This window comes from Dromaius novaehollandiae, chromosome 6 (assembly GCF_036370855.1).
Source record: "Dromaius novaehollandiae isolate bDroNov1 chromosome 6, bDroNov1.hap1, whole genome shotgun sequence".
In the NCBI taxonomy this organism is placed as follows: Eukaryota; Metazoa; Chordata; class Aves; order Casuariiformes; family Dromaiidae; genus Dromaius; species Dromaius novaehollandiae.
Genome location: NC_088103.1, coordinates 30,945,756 through 30,971,405, shown reverse-complemented (window position 1 = coordinate 30,971,405; position 25,650 = coordinate 30,945,756). Strand labels below are relative to the sequence as shown.

The 25,650-nt window shown below is 38.2% G+C and overlaps 1 protein-coding gene across 3 annotated transcripts in view; it reads right to left on the bottom strand.

The window, feature by feature from the left end:
• The window catches only part of DNTT (DNA nucleotidylexotransferase), a 169,417-nt gene that overhangs the window by 66,686 nt on the left and 77,081 nt on the right, over positions 1 to 25,650 (bottom strand). For all 3 annotated transcript variants that reach the window (XM_064514068.1, XM_064514067.1, XM_026094160.2), the window contains 6 exons: positions 24,807 to 24,981; positions 18,511 to 18,639; positions 6,427 to 6,597; positions 5,200 to 5,271; positions 2,067 to 2,190; positions 481 to 613 (listed from right to left, as the gene is read on the bottom strand). In XM_064514068.1, coding sequence (XP_064370138.1) covers positions 481 to 613; positions 2,067 to 2,190; positions 5,200 to 5,271; positions 6,427 to 6,597; positions 18,511 to 18,639; positions 24,807 to 24,981 — 804 coding nt within the window. The remainder of the gene's footprint in view (positions 1 to 480; positions 614 to 2,066; positions 2,191 to 5,199; positions 5,272 to 6,426; positions 6,598 to 18,510; positions 18,640 to 24,806; positions 24,982 to 25,650) is intronic.

Below are 25,650 nucleotides of genomic sequence, written 5' to 3'. Positions count from 1 at the left end.
TTTATAACAAAATACAGCCAAAGTTTCACAAAGAAACAAATTAAGCAGCAGACTTAAGGTGTTAACCTGTTTTGGTTTTTTGAGCATGAGGTGTATAAGTAGTGACTTAACAGTGGACTTGAATATGTAGCAGGGAACCCAATACTCCTGAAGACTATTCCCAGTCTTAACACTTTGTTTTGTGGCTTCAAGAAAGCTCTCAAGTGAGTGCTGGAAGAATTAACCATGTATGTCCTGAGCTACAGTTATGATTTTACAGAGCAAGGCTGAAAGCTTTAGGAAAAATAACCAGACAGAAGAGTAAACTGGGAATGTCATAGAAGAATCACATGGCCCTAGGATTGCTCTCCCATTTAAAGAAACTATTAAAAATAAGCTTTGATATATTCCCATGGAGTTTCTTTGATTTTTGCAAGAAGCAAAAATCATTGGGGTTTGCATGAATAAAAATGTCAAGCGATCTCATTAGTTTTCACTTACCTTCTGAAACCACCAGTTACAGTAACTAAAGCATCTGGTAGAAACATACACACGGTCTTCTTGACAATCAAGCCTACTGCATCTGCTTCTTCCTTAGATACACAGCTAACAAGGTCTTCATAGTGGAGAAGCCCTAAACATCAAAGGTAGAAGAGTGACCACTGTGAAATTATGAAAATCTACATTGCATTATGTAAGCCAGGTGTGAAATAAGTAGCCACTAAGAAGCCAAGCCACTCTGCCTCTGGAGGATCGCAGTGCCTCCTTACAGCATATGCGTCACTCATGCTGTCCATGAGAGCACCACAGAAACCCTCACACAGCAGATCCTACCCATCTCCCTCAGAGAGCACCAGAAGTCCAGCCTGTTGTCCTAATCCATCCTAGCTCTCCCTTTCTGACTGAAGTAAACACCATCTTTTTACACTGCTATAGACCTAACTCTTCCTTGCCTCCTCATCTTTTTCATAAATATTGCATGAGCCAGCTAGAGGAATGAACTAGATCTACTATGGGTCCCACGAAGATCCAGCTGTTCAGAAAGGCCAGCTCAAACTGATCCAAAGGTCAGGGCCTGTCATTTGGGGAACAAGAGCACAAGATCTAGCCTTCCAGAGCAGCTATAATTTATAATAGCACATCAAGTCAGAGTAATAATATTACCTCCTTCCACTTTTTGAGAACCTGACTATTTATAAATCATTCTAGCTTGCCTCCCAGTCCTCATCAGTGGCATTTGCGGGTGTATAGCTTTGAAAAACATTCTTCCTGAAACGACAGGATTCTACCCAAGTATGGGGCTCAGAGGATTACTGGGCATGCAAAGTATCCCAGCTATCTTTATGTCTGCCTGGTATTAAAAAAGCCCAGTCCTGCAGCTGGCTTCAACCCATTTGGATATGATTTGTAAAGAAAAAAGGAGAAATGAGCATGAATGTAGTAAAGCTAATCTAAAGGATTCTAAGGCAGTGTAAAACACATGGATGCAAAAATAAAGTTATGTGATTCTAATACCACACTACAGAATCTCTTCTTTTGATGTGATGGATTCCTTTGTGTAAAGGAGTTCCTTTATTTAAGGAAATGGCACAGAAAAGTGAAGCAACATTATTCATTTGACGATGTTTAATACTCATTGCCAATGACAATGAGTTAAGATATGCTAGGCTTATGGTGTTATCCTACAAGTGTCCATATTTTATTACAAATCTTGATTCATCTCTAGAGTAGGGCTGTCTTAAAAGAGACAAGTCTCCTCTGAAAAATAGTTCTGGCGTGTCCTAGCTTTGGAGTTTTTCCACAACCTGTGTAATTATATCCCATTAACAGTTTTGTGTATGAGAGCAGATTTTGTTGGGCATCTACATAAGCAATAAAAATTGCATATCTGTATTTTTGGTGTGACGTTTTTTAAGTGAGGTTCCCAATACCCCCAAATATTATTTTTAACATAATTTAATATTCAAAAGATACCACAGCAAGATAAAGGATGTATAAAAGAACTTTGTCCCTATGCCAGTTCTGTTTTCAAGTTCTTAGAGCACAGAGATGCTGAGTTTTTAGTGGGACTTTTAACAGGATCTTACCTACTTTCTGCATTTTTGATAGCTTCAGGGTCTTCTCAGCTTTTACCTCCTCCAGAGTCCGTAAACCCATTCTGTACCATTTCTCAGATGTCTTCACTCCCACTCCAAAGACTGAAGTAAATTGCTAAATTCAGTGAAAGAACATACACTTCAGTTTTTCTATAGGAGTTCCCAATAAGCAGGTAACAAACAGGTTTAACAATGACAATAGTGGGCAGAATTCACCCTCTGCTGAAGATAAATAATAGTGTAAGATAGACGTACAGACACAGCTTCCTCCCTTTGCACAGCGACCTCCAGCAGACAGTAGTCTTTATACATGGACAGTTCTCACTAAAGAGACATCTAAACAATAATACAATAGTATCCCCAGCATCTTTGTATGATTAAGCTAATTCTGCACTTTCAACAAACATTTGAAATAAGGGTAGCAGTCTTTGTTTTTACCGCACAAAGTAATTAAGAGACGTAAACAATAACGTTCTGTTATGCAGGTGGGTCACCATACACTGACATCAAAGTCTAAGAAATGACTCAATAGAATCTACTAATTTTGACTGACATCATGGGTTTGTATTTTATGCACTATCAACTCTCACTTTTAAATCTGTTGTTGGTGCCACTGCACTCCCCTGAGATGGGATCAGTGGCAAGACAGTAGCTCTTTATATTCTACATTGAGGGCAATGGGTCTCAGTGGTGCATGGATACAGATGATAAGTACATAAAGGCATCTAATCGTGTGGTACTAATTTGTACTACATCTTATAAAATTTAAATGTTTGGAAGACATATCAAATATTGTTTTCCAAAATGGGATTCAATTTCAAGCACAAATAGAGCGGTGATTTTCGTTTCCTTCCTGATTATAAGCACAGTCTTAAAATCCTTCAGTCCTTATGTGAGCCAGCCTTAATTCCAGTCAGGCTCATTCGGAATACAGAATTCACTATTTTGCCCACTAGAAAAAAAAATCACCCCAAAATAACCACTCTCTGAAGTTTTGCTACAGTTATATTCCAGTCATTACAAAGTCATTTTGTACATTAACTTATTCCCCCAAAAAGGATGTAAGGCAAAAATGCCACGGATGTAAGCATTATTCATTGGATCAATATCTCAGATAAATAGTGATATGAAAGCAGGAGGGAAAACCTTCATGCTCTTCCAAAAGCACATTCTGTCTTTACTTTGTCAATACTGAAGCTCTCAACAGTTTCATTGCGCTTTTATTGAATTCAAAGAATAGCTATGTATGACACAAATAACTGTCCTTTTGCATTGAATGTACAACCTTTAAATTCCAAACCTGTTAGTTTTATCTTGTGTTTTTCTAATGAGATTAATTCCTTGAAAATAATTATGATAAAGAAAATGGAAGGATGAAAATTACCCAACATTTTATATATAATGCATTAAATTACCTACTCTTTGTCTGAGACATGGGAGCTTGTGAAAGAATGTGATTTTTTAATCACTCAGATTGTTATCTTTTAATGTTTGCTAGTGCTACATTTTCAAAAGAGTCTATTACTTGGTTCAGAACTATTTCAAGAAATTTTACTGATATTGTGCAATGCGTGGAGAGCGAAAGAAAATAGATTCTATGCCACTGTCTGAATTTCTAGAAAAAAAAGCTTTTTATTCTTCCCATACTAAGATCCATTATTACTCAGTAGATTTAGAGACATCAATTTAGAGACACTGCCAAGGGCGTTGTGTGGAACAGATAGCCTGTTTCCGTGATTGCATATTCAAGCACTGCCGGGCTTCAGCTGGTGAAAGTGAATAGTATGAACTCCTCCTCTGTAGCATCTACCTCCACGTGGAAGAGGATTGACCATGCCACTCATATACCCTACATCTAGAACATAAACTGTATAATTTATTTCGGTGGTTTGATAACTGTGGTTTTGGGACCAGTGGTGATCTTTTAAGTCATGGTAAGTGATTTGCAACAGTCACCAGAACCATGTTAAACAGTAAAATTTAGGAATTCACTAATTCTGTGTGACTATATTATGGGCTTTTTCTTGGCTTTCTCAGATACACGTGAAAAATCATTGGAAAAACTGGCTACAGCCAGTTTAGCCAAAACATTGAGAGCTGCTCTTACCTAGCAGAAGAGCCACATAGGTTTGTTGTGATTTGACTTGTCAAAGGTGGCACAAAGCATATTTGAGATAATCTGTCCCCAGTAGGTTTTATTCTCATCTCGCAGAGATTTTCTTAAACCCTAAAGCATAATATTTTATGGTTGTTCCTCAACCTTCGTTGCCATTAATTCTAAGATTGGTACCTAAATCTTGCTATATACGTGAATCTGCACCTTTTTTTTGAATCTTGCCAATATTATGCCCTCAACAACTATCACTGAATGTCCTTTCATACCCCTATTATGAGTCAGAGAGAATGAAAGTGCCCTTGAATAGCTGAAGTAGAAGCAAATAATACAGAAGGCAATTAAACAATCCAATTCCTTTTACTCTTTCAGATTTAAAATCTTTAAATCTTTCAGATTTTAAATTTTTCTGAAGACACAAACAGAATATTCTCAGGGGCTAAAAATGCAGACAAAATTGAAAATATGTTTTCCTGCAGAGAATTCACAAATAATTAAGAAATGGGAAATGCAGTTCCTGTGTGTTCTAGACTCCCTGTAACTATGCAGAAGCATGAATATGCTTCTGAATCTAGAACATGCCTAACAAAGAAATGTCCTCAGTCTTCCTCCTTTTTCCTAACGTACAACAGAATTAAAAGAGATTTGAGTCGTCAGAATAAGAAGGTGCAGTGTTATAATGATAACCAACTGAGAAAAATATATTGGTTTAAACTTCCAGGAAGGAAGATGTAATGCTTTACGTTAGCTTTCAGGAAAAAGAGGTTGTTTAGTTAGAGTTTAACAGTCATTGTATATGTATCATGCTAATTAAAAAAAGGTAACTGATGTCAGGGTTATTTCTCACTCTACCACAGTCTCTCTGTCTTTCTCTTCATTCAAGTTTTTCTCTTTCTTTAGATTTCATATATGATGTTCCTTTATAATAAAATTGATGGTTATGCCTAAGATCTACTAAATGCAGAATTGTATGCAGTTTTAAGCAGCAGTAGCACACCTTAAAAGATTTACCTTAAATGATTTATATCGTTCATCATTTAACACATCTTTAGCTCTAGAACTCTCTCCTTCTTCAATAATCTCCTAAACAAAGAAAAACATGTTACTTTATAAAATCAAGATTACAGAAAGCTGTAATAAAATAGTCTATCTAAAACTCTTATCAACCTGTACAAACACGGAGAGTACCCTTAGCAAGCATGTTGTTTTATTCCATTAGGATCAAATTCTGCAATCCTTTTTCAGACAGAACTGCCATTTACTCAAGGATGAAGTAAAAACTGGGACCATATTTCATAGTATTTATTTACTCATAAATGGACAACCAGAAAATAATTCAGCTATCAATGAGTTTCCCAGAAAATTAAATTTCATTATTTGAGTTTACCTCTCTTAAAATACAGGAGCACTGTAAGAGCAGATCTATTTTTGTTGAGTTATGCTCCCTTTAGTCTTTCTGATAAAGAAAACAAAAATCTCCATCATGTTGTCTGAGGCACCGTAATTGAATCCGCAGTCCCTAGGTAGTAGGTACACAGAGCACTTCAGAGGCTGCTTTAACTGGTGGAATGAGGCAGAAGAGGAGCTGGAGTGAATCACAGCACTCAGCAGTGACCTCCCCAGACAGTTAAGATGCTCCCATCAGCTGCCTGTTCGAATAACAGTAACTAAGACGTGGGGTCCTGAAAAGGCCAAGAATTAAAGAAAAATGCAGGCGATATTCAAAGCTCCAAAAAGAATGTAAAGTTTGTCCATCACCTAGATAAAAGGGCCTGATATAATTCATGGCAAGGTAGGATTTAACAAAGTACTAAAATATTTACCAGTTTTGCAAAAACAGTATTTGCAATAAAGCATTCAACTGAGAAAAATGATGTTGCCAAGGGCAGAATAAGCCACATGAGCAAAACTATTAACAGTTAACCTGTCACATCCAAATTAGAGTGAGCCTATTAAAATGACACACACAGATCACACCATGTTCCTTATTTGTATTTATTCATGAATTACCTTTATTCATAAGGGGTCTTTCTGTACAGATTTAAGGAAAGCACAGAAATTTATGTTATTTCAGATGGTTTCCAGAAATCATTGCATTCTTAGTAACAAGGATAAAATAAAGTTATTGCAAAAGATACGTAAGATTGTGTAAACAGACATAAATATCAGTGCTTCCTGTGACCTCCAAAAGTAAATTTGTGAAAGACTCGAGCGGCACAGAATCCAGAATTAGGCTACCTCAATGATGTCTCTGACTTGGTCTCCCATGCAAGGCAACCCCCATATGTCTTTCATTCTGACCACCGGGAACGGAAGAAATTTCAGCACAGAAGCTGCTCTCAGAAATTCCAGGCAGAATATTTCATTTTCTTTGAACTCGTAGTTTTCAGCCATTATTTCAAAGGCATCCTGTGAGGGGAAAATAGAAAAGGTTAATAAATGCTTAAAGTGTTCAGCATGCTCCTTAGAAAAGTTACTGCTTGTATCCTAATCACAAATAACTTCTTTACGCGCGAGAGAAAAACTAGAACTCGCCAGAAAAAAAACAGCGCCATTATCTAATCACTTAAAATTTTCCAGGTTTCATTAAAATTTTATTTTAGAGACAAAAATGGTAAAAGATTCTAATTTAGAATAAAGCCAAAGTTTAAAATCTTTCAGGAGATTGACTTTAAATCTTCTGTGAAGATCTAATAAACAGTTTCACACACAGAGATGTTTTCAGCACTTCTGAAAATGAGGAAACGCCCCGAGCCTCACGATATGAAATATCTCCGTGATTTTACGTTACTCCATGAGTTAGGCCCAAATGTAATTAATCCAGCAAGCCAGTATGTGATGTCTTCATTTTCAGACAAAACCAAAGAGGATTCTGTGCCAATACTGGAAACCACCACCTTTCTGAACTTGTAGCCATGTTTCTATTTAATAATTTAAGCAACAGACTCACTTTCTCTCACTTTCCAGTTGTATGATCCATGCAATGAGAAAAACATTTTATTTTATGGTTCTTCATCTATCCATGGCTAGGTTTATTGAAGATATTGCACACAAAACTGCTTGCAGATTTCCAATACGATGTACTTTTTTTTTTTACTACCCATGTCATTTATGCAGCTCTCATGCCCCACTCCTTCCCATAGTACATATATATCTCAATAGCAACAATTTTAAGAAATGAAAAGCAGGGAATATATTCCACAGGGGTAAAAAGAAGAGGGAGGTTTTTGTCTTCCCTTGTGTAGAATACTTCTTTTTGAGAGAAAACAAATGCTGCAAGAAGTATGTGAATAACCTCTAAAATAGTAAGATAGAAACTTTTGAAGACTTGCTGCCGATGAGCAGACAGCAATTTTACTGAGTGAAATAAAACCTTACATGACACCTCAAAATTTACTAAGTCTGCAAAGGTAAGTGCTTTTTTCCAATTTCTTACTGTTGAGGCAGTCTCTCAGGATCTTGGCCTTGGAAGTGCCAGGCGCCCTGTTTAGTGGGTCTTGCTGTACTTATCACTTGTTGCTTATCTTGCTGGTCTTCCAGCACATTCCTGCTGCTTCTTTGACCCTCGCCATTAGAAACACCGAAGTGGCGGGCATCTGCCTGCCAGAGCCGCTTCCCTGAGCTATAATCCACCGTTCAGAAAGTCTTTTAGGAATAAGGAGAAGTAACACCCTGTACGTCTGGTAGTAACCTTCTACTCATGTTATCACATCCCTCCTTCCACTGAACTCTGCCCTCCTTACTTTACCCTACCTCTGCTTTACCCTACGTGCAGGGTTAAAGGCACTGTCTGGCCATTCATTAGATTAGAGCAGGAATAATAGAGATATCAAAGACATTGGAAGCGACTTACCAGAACAGTGACATCAACTCATAGTAGGAGAAACTAAGATTAAACAGCTTTTTCCTGTCCTCAGTATTTATGGGATCACTCTTTGTATTTAGGGTTGAAATTTTATATCATTTGTAATTAAATGTACAATTAAATAAAGAAAAAATACTCTAGATTTTGCTTTGATTATTATCACTGCATTAAGGTGTTCTGTATTGGAAGGCAAAGCCAAATAAAAACCAACAGGCCTTGCACATTCTAAATGCTATATACTTAATATTTCAAGATGAACTGGAGTCGGTCCCAATTCCACTAACTGACATGACTGCAAATCCAGTGAAATCACTCCTTTCTCACACGCCCATAGAATTGAAAACAGCATCTGTCACGCTGCATTGGTGAAATAGTCTGATACACACACAAAAATCTTATTTGAGCACCAATCCTTTAAATTATTAAAATACAGAAACACTTTTAAAAATTAAATATGCCTTTCACATAGAATGTAGATTATTTACATATTAAATTTCATTCATTTTGGTCAGTTCTACAGAAACAGACCATCTGGTATGTTGTTGTTCAGATTATAAACATTACAGTCTCATTGAGGCAAAATGAAGGTTTTAATCAAAACTTTGAAGAAAATGTCTCTGCTGACCCCAAGATTTGCAAAACTTTCATTTTAACAAAATAAAAACATGTCAGCTTAATTGGCTTGACAGAATCCCTTTAGAAGGAATAGGTACCTTATGTGATCAAAAACACTTCATTATCTCTTTCTCTATGGTGCCATGTTGAAGAGTTTTGCATCTTTCTCCTCACACCTGTAAACTTTGCTGAGAGAACATTGAAGCAGATGTTTTGCTGTGTTCTGGTTTAGGGAGTTTCACTTGCTGTTCTCTAGTTTTTTCTGTACTTAGAGTTAAGATCTAGTTAACTTGCAACACCTTATACATACAATTTATCAGCACATCTATCTGATATCTGTTTTTCAGCCATTAATATAGAAGATGGTCTGATCCAGACTGAACCAGTTGAAATTATGCTTCCTTTTTTCCTTCTCTAGGAAAAGAAGAGAATCCCAAACAAACCAATTTATCTTCAAAAAACAGCTCAGACATTGAGGTCTGTTCAGCTGGATCAGCTCTCATACGGACTTCCCGGAAACAGAGTTCTGCATTCTGAAGAAATTCAAAGTATCGATAACTAGGATTTTCAAAGAAATAATTAAGTCATTAAGTGATTAAGTAACCACCCTCGCAAAACTGCATGGTTAATCTTACTATTAAGGAAAAAGATAAAATGAAAAATATAGGATAAAGTTAATACTAATTACTACTATTGCAGCGTTAAAATCTGTAGGTCTGTATTTCTTATAGACTGAAGTGGGGCTAATGTTTTGCTTGCTTTCTTGTAGTCTTCAAATAGAGCTAAACTAGGTCTAGAACCAGTTCCATCTTAAATTTTTGTTTCTTCTGTTGTTTTCAAGGGTAAGTTTCTCATAAAACTAACTGATTCGGGCTTATCGCAGAGAATTTGGTTTGTTCTATATCCCCAGCACAACTTTGCTCCTTGCTCCCTCTAAGGATCAGTCACCTGTAGTCCATCTCGCTAGAGAAATCCTACTCTTCGCTGCATACTTATTTATCAACTTACGCCAGGCTGGTAAGTGCTGTGCCGTTCTGTTTTCAGAATAATTAATGAAAGACCTCTTGAGATAGAGGGCTGTTTAGCAAGATGCTTGATGTGGAAGTTTCTACCACTATTTACATTCAAGTAACCCCTGGGTATAAGAATTCAAAAGGGGGGGGGGGGGAGAATGCTCCTTTGAGAGAAAACAAAACTTATAAAAATAGTGCAAAAAACCTTAGCCTCCTTACCACTGTCTTTAAAGCTCTCGTAGTAGCTAATTGTTGGATTCATTCAACTTTTTTTTTTTTTTTATTTGAGGTCTTTGCTTGACAGATTCATTTATGTTGTACCTAACTACACATCTTTTTGGTTACAGTTGGGTGTACATTGCAATTCCCATTTAGAAAGAAAATTAATGCCCAAGAGAGGGAAACCACCAATTTGAGGTCACAAGCAACATGGATTCATCCCAGCTTCCTTCTGGAAGAACAAAGCCAGCACGCGCTGTATTGCAAAGCCAATGGGCAAAGGCATTTTACAAGTGAGGTGATGGGAGCCAAATGTTTCCATTTTTTAAAGGAAATACAAAACACTGCTGTGAGCTCCCGAGCTAGCCTCTGCTTCAAGCAGTTTAAGGATGGCCCTGATTCAGTGGTGTCCTGGCAGGGGGTCTGGGACCATGGCAGCCCTCTTTCGTGGATGGACACAGTGCCCAGGCAGTCCAGGGCAGATGAGCTCCAAAGGTTGCTCTGCCACGTTCTTCCTCTTTATGTTCATTATCAGCTTCAAAGATTCTCTTATTTAGTTAAAGAAAAAAAAGGCACTTTTTGTTTCAAGTGAGGTTTGGAGTTCACCTCACAAAATTAGGATTACCTTTTCCCCCTTTATAATCCATGCAGATGAATACTCAAAGAAAGGAGTGTTTGGTGAGAAATTTCTCACTTGTTGCCGGTTAACACTAGCAGAATTAATCAGAGGTTGGAAACAAAAAGGTGCAAGTTCTGCCTTCTTGTTAAAATAACCTATAGACAGACACAAAGAAAACAGTTCTTGTAAGTACCTACTCAGTAGTAAGTAGTAATGACATAGACCAGCAAAGTCGTCATCGTTTTGATAAAGACACTGAAAAAATTCTAGGGAGATATCTTCAGTCCCGATAGGCAGCCTCACATGGGCATTTAAATAGGTGTATTCTAGACAGCAGAATTGGCCATCAGGACAAATGTGTCTGTGTATAACAGTACCATTGCTATTTTAGAGAGGTGTTAGTCCTGTTTTGCTAGAAGGTGGACAGTTTTCAGAAAAGCTGTGTCACCACCATTACTGAAAAAGACAATCATATGGAGCATTTTACTTGGAGGCTGTTGAGTCAATGAGGAAAATATTATCAAAGCATATTTATCATTCTAGTTTGCATTATTCAGTGTTTTCCTGCCTCTACAGAGCTCATTAAGCTACTTTAAATAAACAATTAAACTGGTATTGAATATGCATTATTCCCTGTAGAAAACAGGGCCTGCAAATGCTGCAATTAATTACAGATCTGTCTCTTTACATAAAACTGCTTTTGACATTCTTTTTGATAAAGTCTTTCTGCTTTAAAAAAAGAAAGCAACTAATCTCCAAGCAGAGTTGCTATCTATTCAATATTATAGTCCATACTGGATAATATTCCAGAGGGGAAAAGCACATGAAACTCCTATATTAACTCAGAAAAAGCCTGCAGTCTATTAGATCTCTGGTGAAATCTATTTATGGTGGTACAAGAAGGAAAGTTGCTGACCTCTCTTTTATGCTAAACCTTGGTATTTCTTACATTAAACTTCTTACCATCTTCTTTAGCAATGAGATCAATACTCAGATTGCCTGTTTAAAAGATACTTTAACAGGAAACTAAATTTCTAGAGTTCTCCAACACATGTGGGATTATCATAATCTCCAGAGTATTCTCCAGAGGATGCTCTAATTAAATGTAAAAGATAGCTGGGCTACATTTCAGCTCTTCACTTTTCGAAATGTTTTGATTGCAAAATTTCTAACTGTGCCCAAAACTGCAGAATGTGCTTTGGCAAGACCTGGGCTATGGAAAAATTCTGGGGCAGATTGGGCTTCGAGAGCCCAGCTTCTGAGACACAAAGGTACACGCAGATTTTACTGAACTATATGAAGAATAGGATGGAATTACTGTCAGAAATGCCAAAGCTCATTTAATATTTGGTAGTGAAGACTTATGAAGTTAAACATCAACACAGCAAAACCACTAGTAAGCATTTTCCATGTGTAAAAATGCACACTAAAATATTAGATTATAACTGCTAAAAATCACAATACTGAAATCAACACAAAACACAAGATCCTCAATAGATAATGAGAATGATTCCTGAAAAACACAATAGCGCTATGCCAGTTTATGCCTGCTGAAGAACTAACCCCATGATTTGCAACATGAATATCAGAGCGCAGAGACCACATTCAGAAGAGCAGAAGGAGCTAACGCTCCCAGCCTGTGATTCGATAAGAATCTGATTCGAGAAGAATATGATTCGAGAAGATTACCAGGGAAATTCCATTGCTACTTCCAAAATAGTCTTTAATAAGCTCAGTTTAAAACTCTGCAAGGACAGACATCGCTAATACTGTGTTATTAAGAAAATATTTTGAACTTATTCTATTTTGCAAAGGACAGTGTCACAATAAGAAGAATTATATCTGCATGGACAGGACATTGTCTTAGCTCCATGCCCACATCCATTGTTTTACTGTTGTGTGACCTTGGAGAGTTGCTCCAGCTCTCCCTGTCATCATCTCCCCTGCTGTCTTTCCTCTGCTGCCATGTAGGGCTTTGAGCTCTCCAGGGCATGAATTGTCTCTTACGATGTGTTTGTACAGCCTCTCTCATATAAAAAAAAAAACAAAAAACAAAAAAACACTCTCTTACTTGGGCCTTCAGATGCTACTGCAACACAAATAAAAAAAATAACAATACTGTACCATTGTAAAGGTGAACTTAATCAGCCAAAAAGCTAAATATTGAAGTGTGCTAAACAAGGAAAAGAGAAAAAAGAGAGAGAAAGAAACCAAACCACATGAGACTTGGTTGAAGGACTGTGAAGGACTATTACACTAAAAATAGCAATTTGAGTTAAATTGCTTTTCTTCTCAATCATTTTTCCACTTGAAGTTTGTTTGGTAAGATGCACATCTAAAAGGAGGTTAGTTCTCATAATATCGCTGTTGCCAATGGTCAGTGTCCATTCAAAACTGACCAAAGGGATTTTAAAGAGATTTAAAATGAACAATCCATTCAAATAGAACAGGCTTAATTTTCTTCTCACTTTCCCCAATGTAAATTCTAAGTAATTCCATGAGTCAACCAGAAGAGACATCATGCACATATACACCTTTATATATATAGTATATATTTACCACACATATATACACACACACACACACACATGCACACAGAAAAAAAATATATAATTTCAAGCATTTATTTCAAAGATAATTAAGCATGTTGAGTCAACTTGTAGTATTAACTAAAGTGGTTTCCAAGTGGAAAAAAAATGATCCATTTTGGTTCAATCTGAAGCAATTTTTTTTCTGATTTTTCAGATCTGAACTGAGAAGCCCAATCCTTGCTCAACTCCAAAGACTTTATCATGTCACCTTAAGTCAGATAGAGGAATAGAGGAACTGAGAGAATAACAATACTACTACGATGTGCACAATCTCATATTTATTAGAGATAAGTATCTATTAACTCCTCACATTAAATAATAGTAACAGGTTAGGTTCTTTGAACAGAATAGCGTTCTCGAGGAGTTTCCCTATCTTTCCACATAACATGAAAGAAAGCCAGACAACAACTGTGAGAAGACTCACTGGCAGAGGACAGCAATGCAGATAGTGTCGATCCTGTACCGCTGCCCCTGAGCAGATTAAAATAGACAGGGAAATGAGAAATATAAAATCTTTAAAAGATATTACATGTATTAATATGCTCAAAGAAAACAGCATAGATTTGAGGTATATGTGAGAGTTTGAGATGCGGAAAGGTGCAAATGTATTATACTCTGCCTGTGTTTCAGGGGGCATCCTGTTAATTGTCTTAAAAGTGAGAAGACATATTTTCTCCTCAGACCAAGCTGCCAGTTCATTCTGGCTATATATACACTCCACACTGCAATTTTGATGTACTGTCTGGTGAATTTTACTCAAATAAGCTATGTCGGTAAGACACAGTATACATTGTATTCAGTTAGTACTTCGGTTAGTGGTTTTCTACTTACAGAGCCTTGAAGTTCATTGTAAAATTAAAAATGAGGACTCCTGAGGTCTGGTTTTAAAATGGAATAATAAATGCTTGAGCCACTCACATAACTGATAAATATTTCTCTAAGTACAAAAAGAAGAGAAAATAAAAAGCAAACTATTTTTTTCACTAAGCAAATGGGAAGAAAACCCATCATCTTGCCCAGGCTAAACATTCACACTCTCATTACCATGAGTAACAGCCAAGGCAGAGCAACAGCCAGTAGCATTAGCAGTAAGCCTCAGAATCAAAGAACCATTTGCCGCTGACTTAATTACTTTCTTCTGTAAGAATTAAATTGTATCCTTCTCAAACAAGAAAGTCTTTCTGCATTTTATTGCAGTCTGGTATTAATATTCAGATCCAGCAGTCCCTCTTGGGCAAAGCAGAATGACTCCATTTATTTTACCACATGAAAACCCAATGCAGCCCCCAAGTGTGTATTTTTGATGGGAGAGGGGGAGGATGGCTAGCTATTTCCAAATGAGTCAGAGAACAATATTGTAGTATTATATTCTATCATAACATTCATGGTTAAGACAAACAAAGGAAACATGTTAAAGTACAGCCTCTGGTGCAATGATTTGGCCTTTTGTTTTGCATCTCTGCTCATTTGAACAGTTGCCATTACACAAATCCCAAAGACTGCAGAAAGCCCCACAGGTCTGAAGGGGTTGCATGTCTCCTCTGTAAGCTGCCACACAATGCCACTATTTTTTCCTTGACATGTGACTGGACATACTAAGTTTATTCTCCGTACAAACAACAGGTGCTCCTATTACTCAGTGGCCTGCAAAAAATGATTTTTTTTAGAATTTGCCTCATTGAACATAGGCATGAAAACTTCACATTTGAATTGTCTTTGCCAACCTTTCTGTAGCTTCTTTCATGATGTAAAACTGATTTGCTGCACCTATCCATAAGTCATTTCCTGAATCTTTCCCTATAAGGGAAACATGGGACATCTGAGCATAGAAATTGCATCTAGCATGTACTAGACCTCCACATTGTCCTCATGATCTCTCATCAAATCTCTCTACCCTTTGGTTGTAATAAATGGTCTTTCCGTTGTAAAATACATACAGAACAGAACTCGAGATGAAAACTGATGACTAATTACAGTTATATGATCTCCAGATAATCAAGTCCCCAACAGTGTCTCTAGAAAGCAGGAGATTCAAAGCCTCCTTATACTCACATCACTGCCATCTTAGTGACTGTTTTCATGCTATTATGGACAGACCAAAAGATGTCAAATGTAACACCTACTCCTTCGCAGATACAACTTCTGTTCATGCAAGGGAGGAATTTGATACAGGCTATCAAGGCGTCCAGGTCCTTTAGTAAAATCAAGGACCCCTGAGTCCAAGAATACAAAAGCAAATAAAAGCTCTGCGCCCCTGTAACAAGCAAGATCAAAACTCAGTATTTTCAAGCTAATCAAAGCAAACAGAACATCTGTAAGAAAAAGGAACTACTCTGTCTCATAGAATAAAGTTGTTATAACAAAATATTATCATCAGTCCATTATTCAAGATGGTTTAGACCTAATTTTCAGGATGCACAACACTGAGTCGGGGAAAAATCTATCATTTAACAGTTGGCTGCCCACAGCATGCACAACTGAATTATACCAGCACTTCATTGCATTTGCTAAGTGCTTGCACTGAAAAATACATTGGAACACTTTTATTCAAGAACGTGAATTACAGGTTTAATACCAGACCCACAAAACAAGAGCAAAACTGAAAATCAAGCCCCTGTGACATGAGGCAGACTGACTGGCAGACCTCCAGGAAATGGGTCAACATTTGCAGTCCATAAACACCTAAGCCTTCAGCTGTCACTGCGAGTTTTGGTTACGAGGATTAAAAACAGCCTTAAGGAGATACATTATAAGTTTCAAGATACAGATGCTGGATAGACTCATAAGCATTACCAGTTTGTCCAGTACCACCTCCAGAAATAAAATACAACGTGAGCTCGGAAGAGCTTCTCTCAAAGCAGGAGGATGAAAAATGGCCACTGTTGTCACTACCAAACCTAATTTCTGCACAGACTTAGAAATGTTTGATATATAGGGTAACTGAACACAGCCCCAGTACTTCAGTCATTGAACTATATCCCTTCTAACGTTTTCAGCTAATTTATCAAGTACAAGTTGTAGTCTGACACTAAGGCTGCTGCAATGAAAAACCTGGAAATAATTTAGGGACTGCCTCTCTATGAAAAGCAGGTACAACTGAGAAACCACTCAATAAATAATATGTGGCTGCTATTATAGTTCTACAGTAAAGTTTGAATCGAATCTTGGACTAAAGTCAGGAATGCAACAACTTGAAGACAAGCTATATATTCCCCCAAATTATAGTACTCCCTCTTTAAAAATAGAAAAATACTGTGAAAATCTACAAGTAGAGATAAATTATTTAATAAGTTAAGACTATTTTAAAAATGTATCATTAATATTTTGGATATTTCTGTGCTCAGTATCTTATTAATAATTAAAAAGCATGACAACATCATGCCTTCTAAGAGTAGTCGTCGTATTTTTGCCATTTTCCATCACACTTACTTTTTGCTTTTCCCTTTTTACTTTCCAAATGACTACCATATTCCACTGTTTTCAGCAAATGTAAAACTAAGATACTTATTCCAAACCTCTTCATGAAGGCCAGTATTTTCCAGAATCTTTGGGCCATACTGCATTGGGTCTGACATCTTCCTTTACAGCAACCTGAATTTGTTTTTATGAATCATGAAAAACAACAATTTTCAAGAGGCTAAATGAAAACATAATATGTAGCTTTGCTTCTCTAGCAGAAAGTGGGACACTGGAGCTATTTTGAAAGCAGCAGTTTTTAGAGTGATGGAATCATTCAGGAGGGAAGGGAGCTCAGGAGGCCCAAGCTCATGCTCAAAGCAGATTCAAAACAGGGTTTTGTCCCATCACATTTTGAAAACCTGTAAAGATGGAGACTGCACAGCCTCTCTGGACAACCTGTTCCATAGTTTAATTATTCTGAGAGGGAAAATTTTTCTTTCTCCCCCTTTGGAGCCTTCCCTGTTTCAGTTTATGACCCCTGGCTCTTGTTCTCCTGTCCTGACCTCAAAGAGCCCAGCTGCATCTACCCGGGAGCCTCCTGGTTCCTACTATCAGGTCCCCATGAAGCCATCTCCTCTCCATGCTAAACAAGGCCAGTTTCTCAGGTGCCCCCCATCAGTCACGCGCTCCAGCCCTCTAGCCACCATGCAATACTGGCAGTAACACATTGCTCAAATCCTACCCAACTACGAGCTCTGGTTGTGAGGAACAAAAATGTCACTTAAATTTAATTGTCTATGCTGCGATTATGTAACAAAGGGGAAATTTCTAAAGAGCCAGTTTCGTCTACTTGAGTACCATAAACACTATTATATATTCATCATAACCGATGATTTCAGAGCATTAGTACAAGGCACGACCCAGGGTGTTCAACTTTTAACTGGGCATTTCCAGACCAAAGCATTTTGAAACTTCTGTCAGGTTTAGCATTAACTCTGACCTTCCAGGGTTTTTAATATTTACATTCTTGTAAATGTTTTTTTATTTCCAAAATACTAGTATGTGTTGTTACTCTGAACAGCATTTTCTTTTTATATGGATCTCACAAATAATATTGATCTGTAAGATTTGTGATTTATAGGCGCACACACTCCAAAAGTAAAAGTTAATAAAAATAAGTAACAACCAAATAAATAATCAAACTTCAGGAAGATGCAGAGTTGTTCCATATTATAGTTGAAAATGTTTGAATGTATCTAGGCCAGACTGATTCAGACTAAATTACATTAGAGCATCTGTGTCAAATGTTTCCCACTGACAGCTGCTGCCGACTGTCCAGAGCCAGCCAGGAGGAGACATAAGGCACAAGAACTTAAGAGGAATTTAGACCAGGTGACTTGGGCTTTTCATGTCCACTGAAGTCTGTAATGTTAAGAGCTTTAAATAGGATGTATGACAGTTTCTGGAGATACCTATTTAATTGGACAGTTTAAGTGGGTTTTCATCATGTTAAAGTGATTACATTGATCACATAATCTGTCTTTATAATTAAGCAAATGTGAAAATACAAAGCTTTTTGAAGAGCTGAACACCTGGGGAAAAGAATAGAGCGCACAGCAATTGTAAAGGGTCTTCAGCTGAACAATACCAAACTTTTGGTTATTATTACCTTCATCTTGTCAAATAAGACTGTAATGAAAGGCCTAAAGACATTTTCAGAATGTTATTCTATCATTTGTTTTCAAAAAATCATGTGCTTGCAAGCTATTAGCATATTTAAAGATACAGTGTTAACCTTTCAGAAGCAATATATAAAAGATGCAATTAAGTTTACACTCAGTTTTATTTTAAATATGGCAGATTTCTAATTTTTTTGATTGTTATCATTGTGCTGAATGTTTAATTCATTAATTTTCTGAGGGCACCATGGATGGCGTTGACCCAAGTACTCTATTATTTTATTTGTTCTAGCTTTTATTTCATGAATGGAATACATATTACCGTGAATTTCTTGTTGAAGTTATTTAAAGTCGTCTTCCTCTGACATGAATATTGAGATACTTTGTTTGCAGCAAATGACGGCACTTCTGGTTCAGATGTGTTCAAAGTAGGAAATTGATCTTGCTGTTCCTAGAAAGAAAAAAAAGAAAAGGGGGGGAGTGTAGGGGTGAAGTGGTATTGCATCTATTAAATAGTTCAAAATACCAAAAATACATTCATCAAGCCCAAAATATGTTCCTTTAAATGTAATAACAATAATAATGCCCCTACTATCTTCCTAGGAAAATTAATTGCTTTCCCATTAGCTCTACTGACAAAACTGGTTTATCTGGTGACTACCAGGGTTATTCATTTTGTGCAGAAAGTTCTTGCAGAAAGATTTCAGTGACATTGTTATTTAAAATATTGCTTTTGTTGTTATTGCAGTAAGACTCCAAAACTATAAAGCCTTAAAAGTGGATAAAGTTGAAAGAACATAGACAGTTTTTTTTCCCCAGAAAACACTAGCTGATTCAATAGAAAATCAGGGATGTTAGATGGAGAAGGAAAAATAGTGCTGCCCACATAACTGACTTTTTGGGTCTGTAGCTGAATTTAGTGCTAGAGAAAAAATATTTATGTGACTCTAAAACTTTTCCCCCTCTCGTCTGCTAGGCAAAACAAGAGAAAACATTTTTGGCTTTGATTGAATTGATTCAGCTAAAAGGGAACCTTCTATTTCAGGGTCATTACGAAGTAAAGGGAACATTTACAAACAGCCATAAAAGCGTCATCTCCATCCTTCCATCCAGCTGCCCGTGCTCACCTGATGATCTGGTCTCTCACTCAATTCCTCTTGCAGATGCTGATCCACTTCGCACATTACTTATAAATGTTCACTGGAGCAAGGAAAAGGAGCCAGGTGCTTAATCTTAAATGAGAGCATCCTAAGCACCAGGCCACATATGTGATTGCTCTCTTTTCTTCTCATTTTGTTCCACGCAAAAGGCACCAGTCTGACAAGGAAGCCTGAGGGCAACCTCAGACCCCAGGAGTCTCTCTAGCCTAGCGAGGAGGTGGGGTATGTCGATTCATAGCAGAAGGAAGTCCCGAGTCCATGAGTCCTCAACACATCAGTGTCCTGACCAGTGAGCAACTGGGACCAGAGGAGCTGGCACCAGCAGTTCTACTGCTTCGTACATCCAGTCCTTTAATTCCTTCGCTTTCATTGAAAGTGCCCAAGTCTGAAATACTTTGGAAACACCCACAGCGTTCCCAGTGTTCCTGTGTATTTTTCCCCATTTATCATTTTGCCTGAAAACATTTGGCAGATCTGTCAAAAACCTATTACGCTGCACTATCCAAAAGCCAAAGGCAAATGGTTCAACAAAAAAAACATACCAGTGCACTGAGAAAATTTTCCCCCCAATAATGCAATAAGGGTCCCTTTCCCAAAGGGAACGCAGGCATAGAGATAGCAACTGTGCTCGGCAAACCTGCAGCAGACAGCGAGTGTGTGTGTGCATGCGAGACGCATGCACATACCACAATTTCATACTAAATTGCCTTTGTATTTGATTCAGAGTAGTTACATAATAGTATTCACAAAAAATAAAGGCATTTGCTTACACAGCTGAAAGAGCAGAGAATTATATGGCAGTTTGCATAGTATATGCTGAAAGGAAGGAAGTTATTTTATGCGTAAGTCCACTCTTGGGAATAACCAAAATGGGTTTCAGTCAGGATCCACAGCACTGCTCATCCACTCTTGCACACATTCATGAATGATACTTTAAAACTGATTTTAAATCATATAAACTGTGATTGATTATAGCTAATATACTGCTTGAAATGATAGTGCCAGCGGAGAAGACTGAACAAGCACAGTGTTACCGGATAGAATACACAATAAGCTATTATCTTCATTAGAAAATAGACACACTATCTAGGAACAAAAGCCCCATGCTTAGCACTACCTGGCATCAGCCCAGCGAGAGCAAAATTACTGCAGAAACTCAGCATACTTAGGAGGGTGATAGACTGGCACATAAACTTACCATTTCGCCTTAGCAAAATTATTTGAGCATTTTTCCTCAATCAGCATCCACATAGTTATGCTTTTAATTAGCAGGACTGGGTTATACAAATAACAGAACAAAATTGGGCTAGAAATCAATAGCAAAAACGTATTGCAACTCTATTGCTACGGTCTGATTTGTAGGGAATATTACAGTGTCTGCATGAGAACTACAGAAATGATCTTCTCCTATCATCAGGAAAACATAAGAGCAGAATTTATACTGCTTTTTGGTGGGAAGAGCAGATGGGAGAATATAATTTGCACAGATTACGGGACAAAACAAAGGTCTGTCCAGTGGCAATTAGCGTAGTACAAGCAATCCTGCAAAACTCACACAACCCCAGAATAATTTATAGTATTGGGAGGAAAGAGCTACAAACATGAGCAAAATGTAAGCATTTAAACCCCTCTTTTGCAAACATCTCCATTACATTAAAACCAAATTATGGCAAACTACACAGGGATTGGCACCGAAAATATCCAGAAGTGCAGGCTGCTTGCTTGCTTCTGACAAAACCCATGCCTTAGTTCTGTAGAGCTGCTACAAAAAAACAGCAAAATGGCTGTATTTGGTATTGTATGAATGGTATGGTAGGAAAGTGAGAGAGCTCTAGTCCCTGAAGCGTTCAGTTTAACACTTCTCTTATTGGCCCACTTTTTTCTTTCACTGGTGGTAGCGCTAGGCAGAATTTTTACCCCGCTTTTGTGCTGCAGGAACGACGTGCCGAGCTGCGACCGCCACTCGCAGTCCCTCGCAACGACGTTTTCAGCCGGGCATAAGCAGGAGAAGCAGCCTGCATCACTAACACCAGCTTTCACAGGAGAGGTGCTTAGGTGCAAAATCAATGCTGCAAGGGTCTGCTTTGCTCTTCGTCAAAATATGTCTTTGAATGCACAAACAAAGCAGCATAACGGCATAGGGAAATAAGGAAGAAAGAGCGCGTGCGGCGGTAGTGAGGCAGGCGCGTAGGTAGATACTAGGGACCGTGTCAGGCCACGTTATTCAACAGCCGGCAGCTTTGTAAAGTCCAGACAGCACTGATCAAATAATAAAGTCTGCTGATAGCCAGCATTTTATGAACAGAGCCTGGCTAGTTTATAAGTTTCATTTTATTTTCTGGGGAGCTCTAACTGTCTGTATGAAAGATTTCTTCCATTAGTTAAAGCCTCCCTCTTTCACGAGGCAAGAGAGTGAGACACTCCGCAAAATGTTAAATACGAATTGCCTGTCACATGCTACCGCAGGGGCTCAAAAGCAGGGGGATTTCCCTTTCCTAGCGTGGAAAGGAAGGTGCACAAGGCTGGCGAGGACACCAACCCACTTACGGTCCCTTTCCCCTCTTCCCATCCCTCTGCAAGCTTCCCCGCTGCCTCTTTCCCCTTAGGCAGGAGAGTGCTGTGCCAGCCAACACGTGGGGCTGCCCCGGCATCCGCGTGCACGTTCCTATATGAACTATAAAAGTCAACTATCGCTGAATGAATCTCTGAGAATTCAGACCAGCTTCGGCCTGCTTGCCCAACCTTTCATGCTATATAAATCATTTTAACATCCGAGCATCTTGCAGAGCATTCTGTACTTTAATGACAATTTTAATTAGTACATTACCTAATGGTCTGTAACTCTGACTTATTCCCCTTGTTTTGCACTATGAAGGACATTTCAGCAATGCATTAAAACAAATGTCCTGAAGGAAGCACAAGCTTCCAGACTACTGAGAGACCTGAAAGATGAAATCTTGTCGCTATTGAGATTAATGGGAATTTTGTCACTAACCCACTGTAGACGGGATTTCACACAAAACAGTCACCCACTGCCATCCATTCTTTTTACCCCCAAACCTTTATGATATAGCCCAAGTTCAAGGTTTATTAATTCACTTTCATTTCACATTTTACAAGACTGACATAACGGATCAAATTTGTCTTCGGTGAAATGCCAATTTACCTTATTTACACATTTGGCCCAATACTTAAAAGGAAATTTACCCTTTATTCCAGTCCTTCCTCATTTCTCAAGGCAAAAACATTCCTGACATAGCAATAATAAAATTATTTTAAATTTGCTGAATTTCTAGAATCCTTTTACTTCAAAAATGTTTATTACTTGGAGACCACTATGTAAAGACTGGTCTTCACTACAAGTTTTAAAGGTAACAGTACAGCTATCGCTGGTGTGCGTGCTATGCTCTACAATTACTAGCATGAAGTCTCTGTGCCTCAATAAACATGGAAGCTCATGCTGACAGAGCCAGCCTTGACGTATAGTAGTGATGCCATGACAGCGCTGCCAGCTTTTTTGGGAAATTTCTGCTCTAGCATTATTCCAAAAAGACCTACTTATTATATATAAAAAAAAACCTAAGGAGTTTAATTTTCAGAGGACAGGACAGGAAAGAAAAAAGAAAAAGCAAGCTTCAGCAGAGTTGGAGACATCTGGGAGAGAGACGAAGGTATTTCTTGCTTTGAAAAGAAAAATCAGTCTATGAAAAGATAATTTCCAAGACCCCTGAAGCCACAGGCTTTTCAGCACCACTGAAATTAAGTAGAAGTTGAATAACAGGTAATTTGGCTCACTTTTTAATCCTGGTGCAAAGCAGCATAGTTTATCGGGGTTTATAGATTAGCTCAGCTGTTTGGGATTTGTTTCCTGTTTAGAGAAATTTTCTGCGATCACAGGATTTATATTTTTATGACCTGTTTGTCTATAAGATTATATAATATAGTAGTCACAAGGTCTTTAGTTTTATTTCTCTTTTGCTTTCATTTCTTTAGTGTATTCTCCTTTCAGCAGGTTCACTGGAAATATTGCAAAAATACTGCAGAAACATTTCACTAGAAGCACTGCAAATACAAACACATTCTGTCACAGAATTATGCCGAGTCTGGGAGCGACAGCTCCATCTGCTGTATTCATTGCTTTTAAAATTGTTATTAAACAGCAATTTTTATGTGTAAAATCTGGGGAAATAGTTTCTGGCAATGAAAGATGACTGAAAAATGAATCAGAAGCAATAGCTTTTATTGCAGAAACATTCTTCATATTCTAGAAATCTGGATGATAAAGAAGAGGAAGAAAACTGTGCTATTGCTGCTCATTTTTCAGACATGCTCTACCTAACAGGGAGACACATAGCACAGATCCTGCCGTGGTCCCAGCGTTCACAGGTTCCCCAGATCCCGTTTGGCAGCGGGGGCATCGTTCAGGCCCTCGAGCCCGGGAGGAGCCCTGCACTTCACGCAGAGCACTTTAGATCAGGCTTGCGATTCTCCTGACATATGAATCGCTGTCTTCACCAGGCCACATTAAACCCACCATGGTGAGGATCAAGTGCACGCAGCCCGGGGGAATGCACTAATCCCACCGCAGCCCGGGGTCTATTCCCTGGCCCAGAGGCACATGCTGTAGACACGCTGTGCCCAGCGCGTGCAGGTATCACCACCGCACAGTTGTTATTTACAGTCTGTACTGGGTGTATCAAATACCACCGTTTCATTACAATACTCCAACCTGAGAAACTAGCACAATTTTGTCAGCTACAGGTCAGAGGGAAATATGTCATCGCCCATTGCTTGGAGGTCAAACACTGTGCACAGAATAACCAGCCCTGCACCTGGGACTCGCAGAGCCCGCTGTGAGATAACAACCTCTAGCTCTCACCACCGTTCTGCTTGCTGGTGCCAAGTTTGCAAATGTCTGGCCACAGGCAGCAGCAGACTGCATTTTACAGCTTCTTCAAGAGCCTGCTAGTCAGCCGGTCGCTTCTGAACAGCAAAGATTTTAACATTTTTGTATTGTTTGAAGAGAGAAAGTATTCCGCCAGAAGCTCACTAAAGGGCATCCCTCTCAGTGGTAGATTTACCATGACGTTCAAGCATTTGTGGACATACCACAAATACCACAAGAAAAGCAAACATTTCATTGAGGGATCTTTCCCCTTTAATGGCACTAATCTTGCATAAACAACAGATATTATTCAGTTTGTAACTTGCAAGAACATGATGACTTATATTGGCAGACACCAATATAGCCTATTAGAAACGGTTTGGAAGGTATCCTTAATTTATTGAAACTGTGTGAGTTACCAATGTAAGCTTCAGAAAAAGTGTACTTAAATTCAAAACCTGATTCACAACATAATTTTATATGAATACATATATATTTGGGGGGCAGGGGCAGGAGAAATTGCCGTCGTTCATTTTGAATGACATTGCATTCACATTGACGTATCTCACTTACCATGAGTCGATATTTCACTTCTGAAGCAACCGGTCTCCCAGCTTCCATGCAGGCTGTGAACCAGGAGATATCCAGGAGCTCAAATCTGGAGCTGTCCCCCACCGCCTGCCCTCTCAGCCAGTCCAGCACCTCCAGGTAGGAATTGTTCTCCGCCACAATGTGAGTGACAGAGTCACTGTCAAGAAATACACAAAAATAAGTTTTCTTTTTTTCCGACCCCAACTGTAGACAACTATGTAGCTGCTATTACCACACTTAAATACCATTCATTTCCTCAGAATTGTGGTACGTATCATATGTAAGGATGTGGGAAGCAAGTTGCATTTTCATATCACAATATAGCTCTTACATTCAGCAAATCTACTTTAAGAAAAAAATTTAGCCTGACACCATTTGTAAGTGCAGCTTTCTCTTTCTTTCAGCATCACTTAACTTCTGTAGGACACTACGCTATTATACATCTTTTTGCAGCCTTGAAAATATTTGGCTTGTACAAGCAGTAGCAGAACGAAGAGGCTGTTTCATGACGGCTGACAAACTCCCTCCTCCCTCGAAATTCCCGATCGATGAATGAAAGCTGTATAGTGTTAGAGAGCCTGTTAACAATAATCCTCTAAAGCTCTACAGCTACTAATATTTTTTTGTAAATTTATATCTTCTGTATTTATATTAAGCTCTTTATATATGGCATTGGCAAGTGATCATGATCTAAATCTTATGAATTATGCACTCCTTCCTGACTATTAAGATACCAGTCTGAAAACTGATATCCTGGTTTAGTTGACACAAAATTTACAGATTACTTTGAGTTATTGTTCAATAGATTATGTGTTAGCTCTGTGTG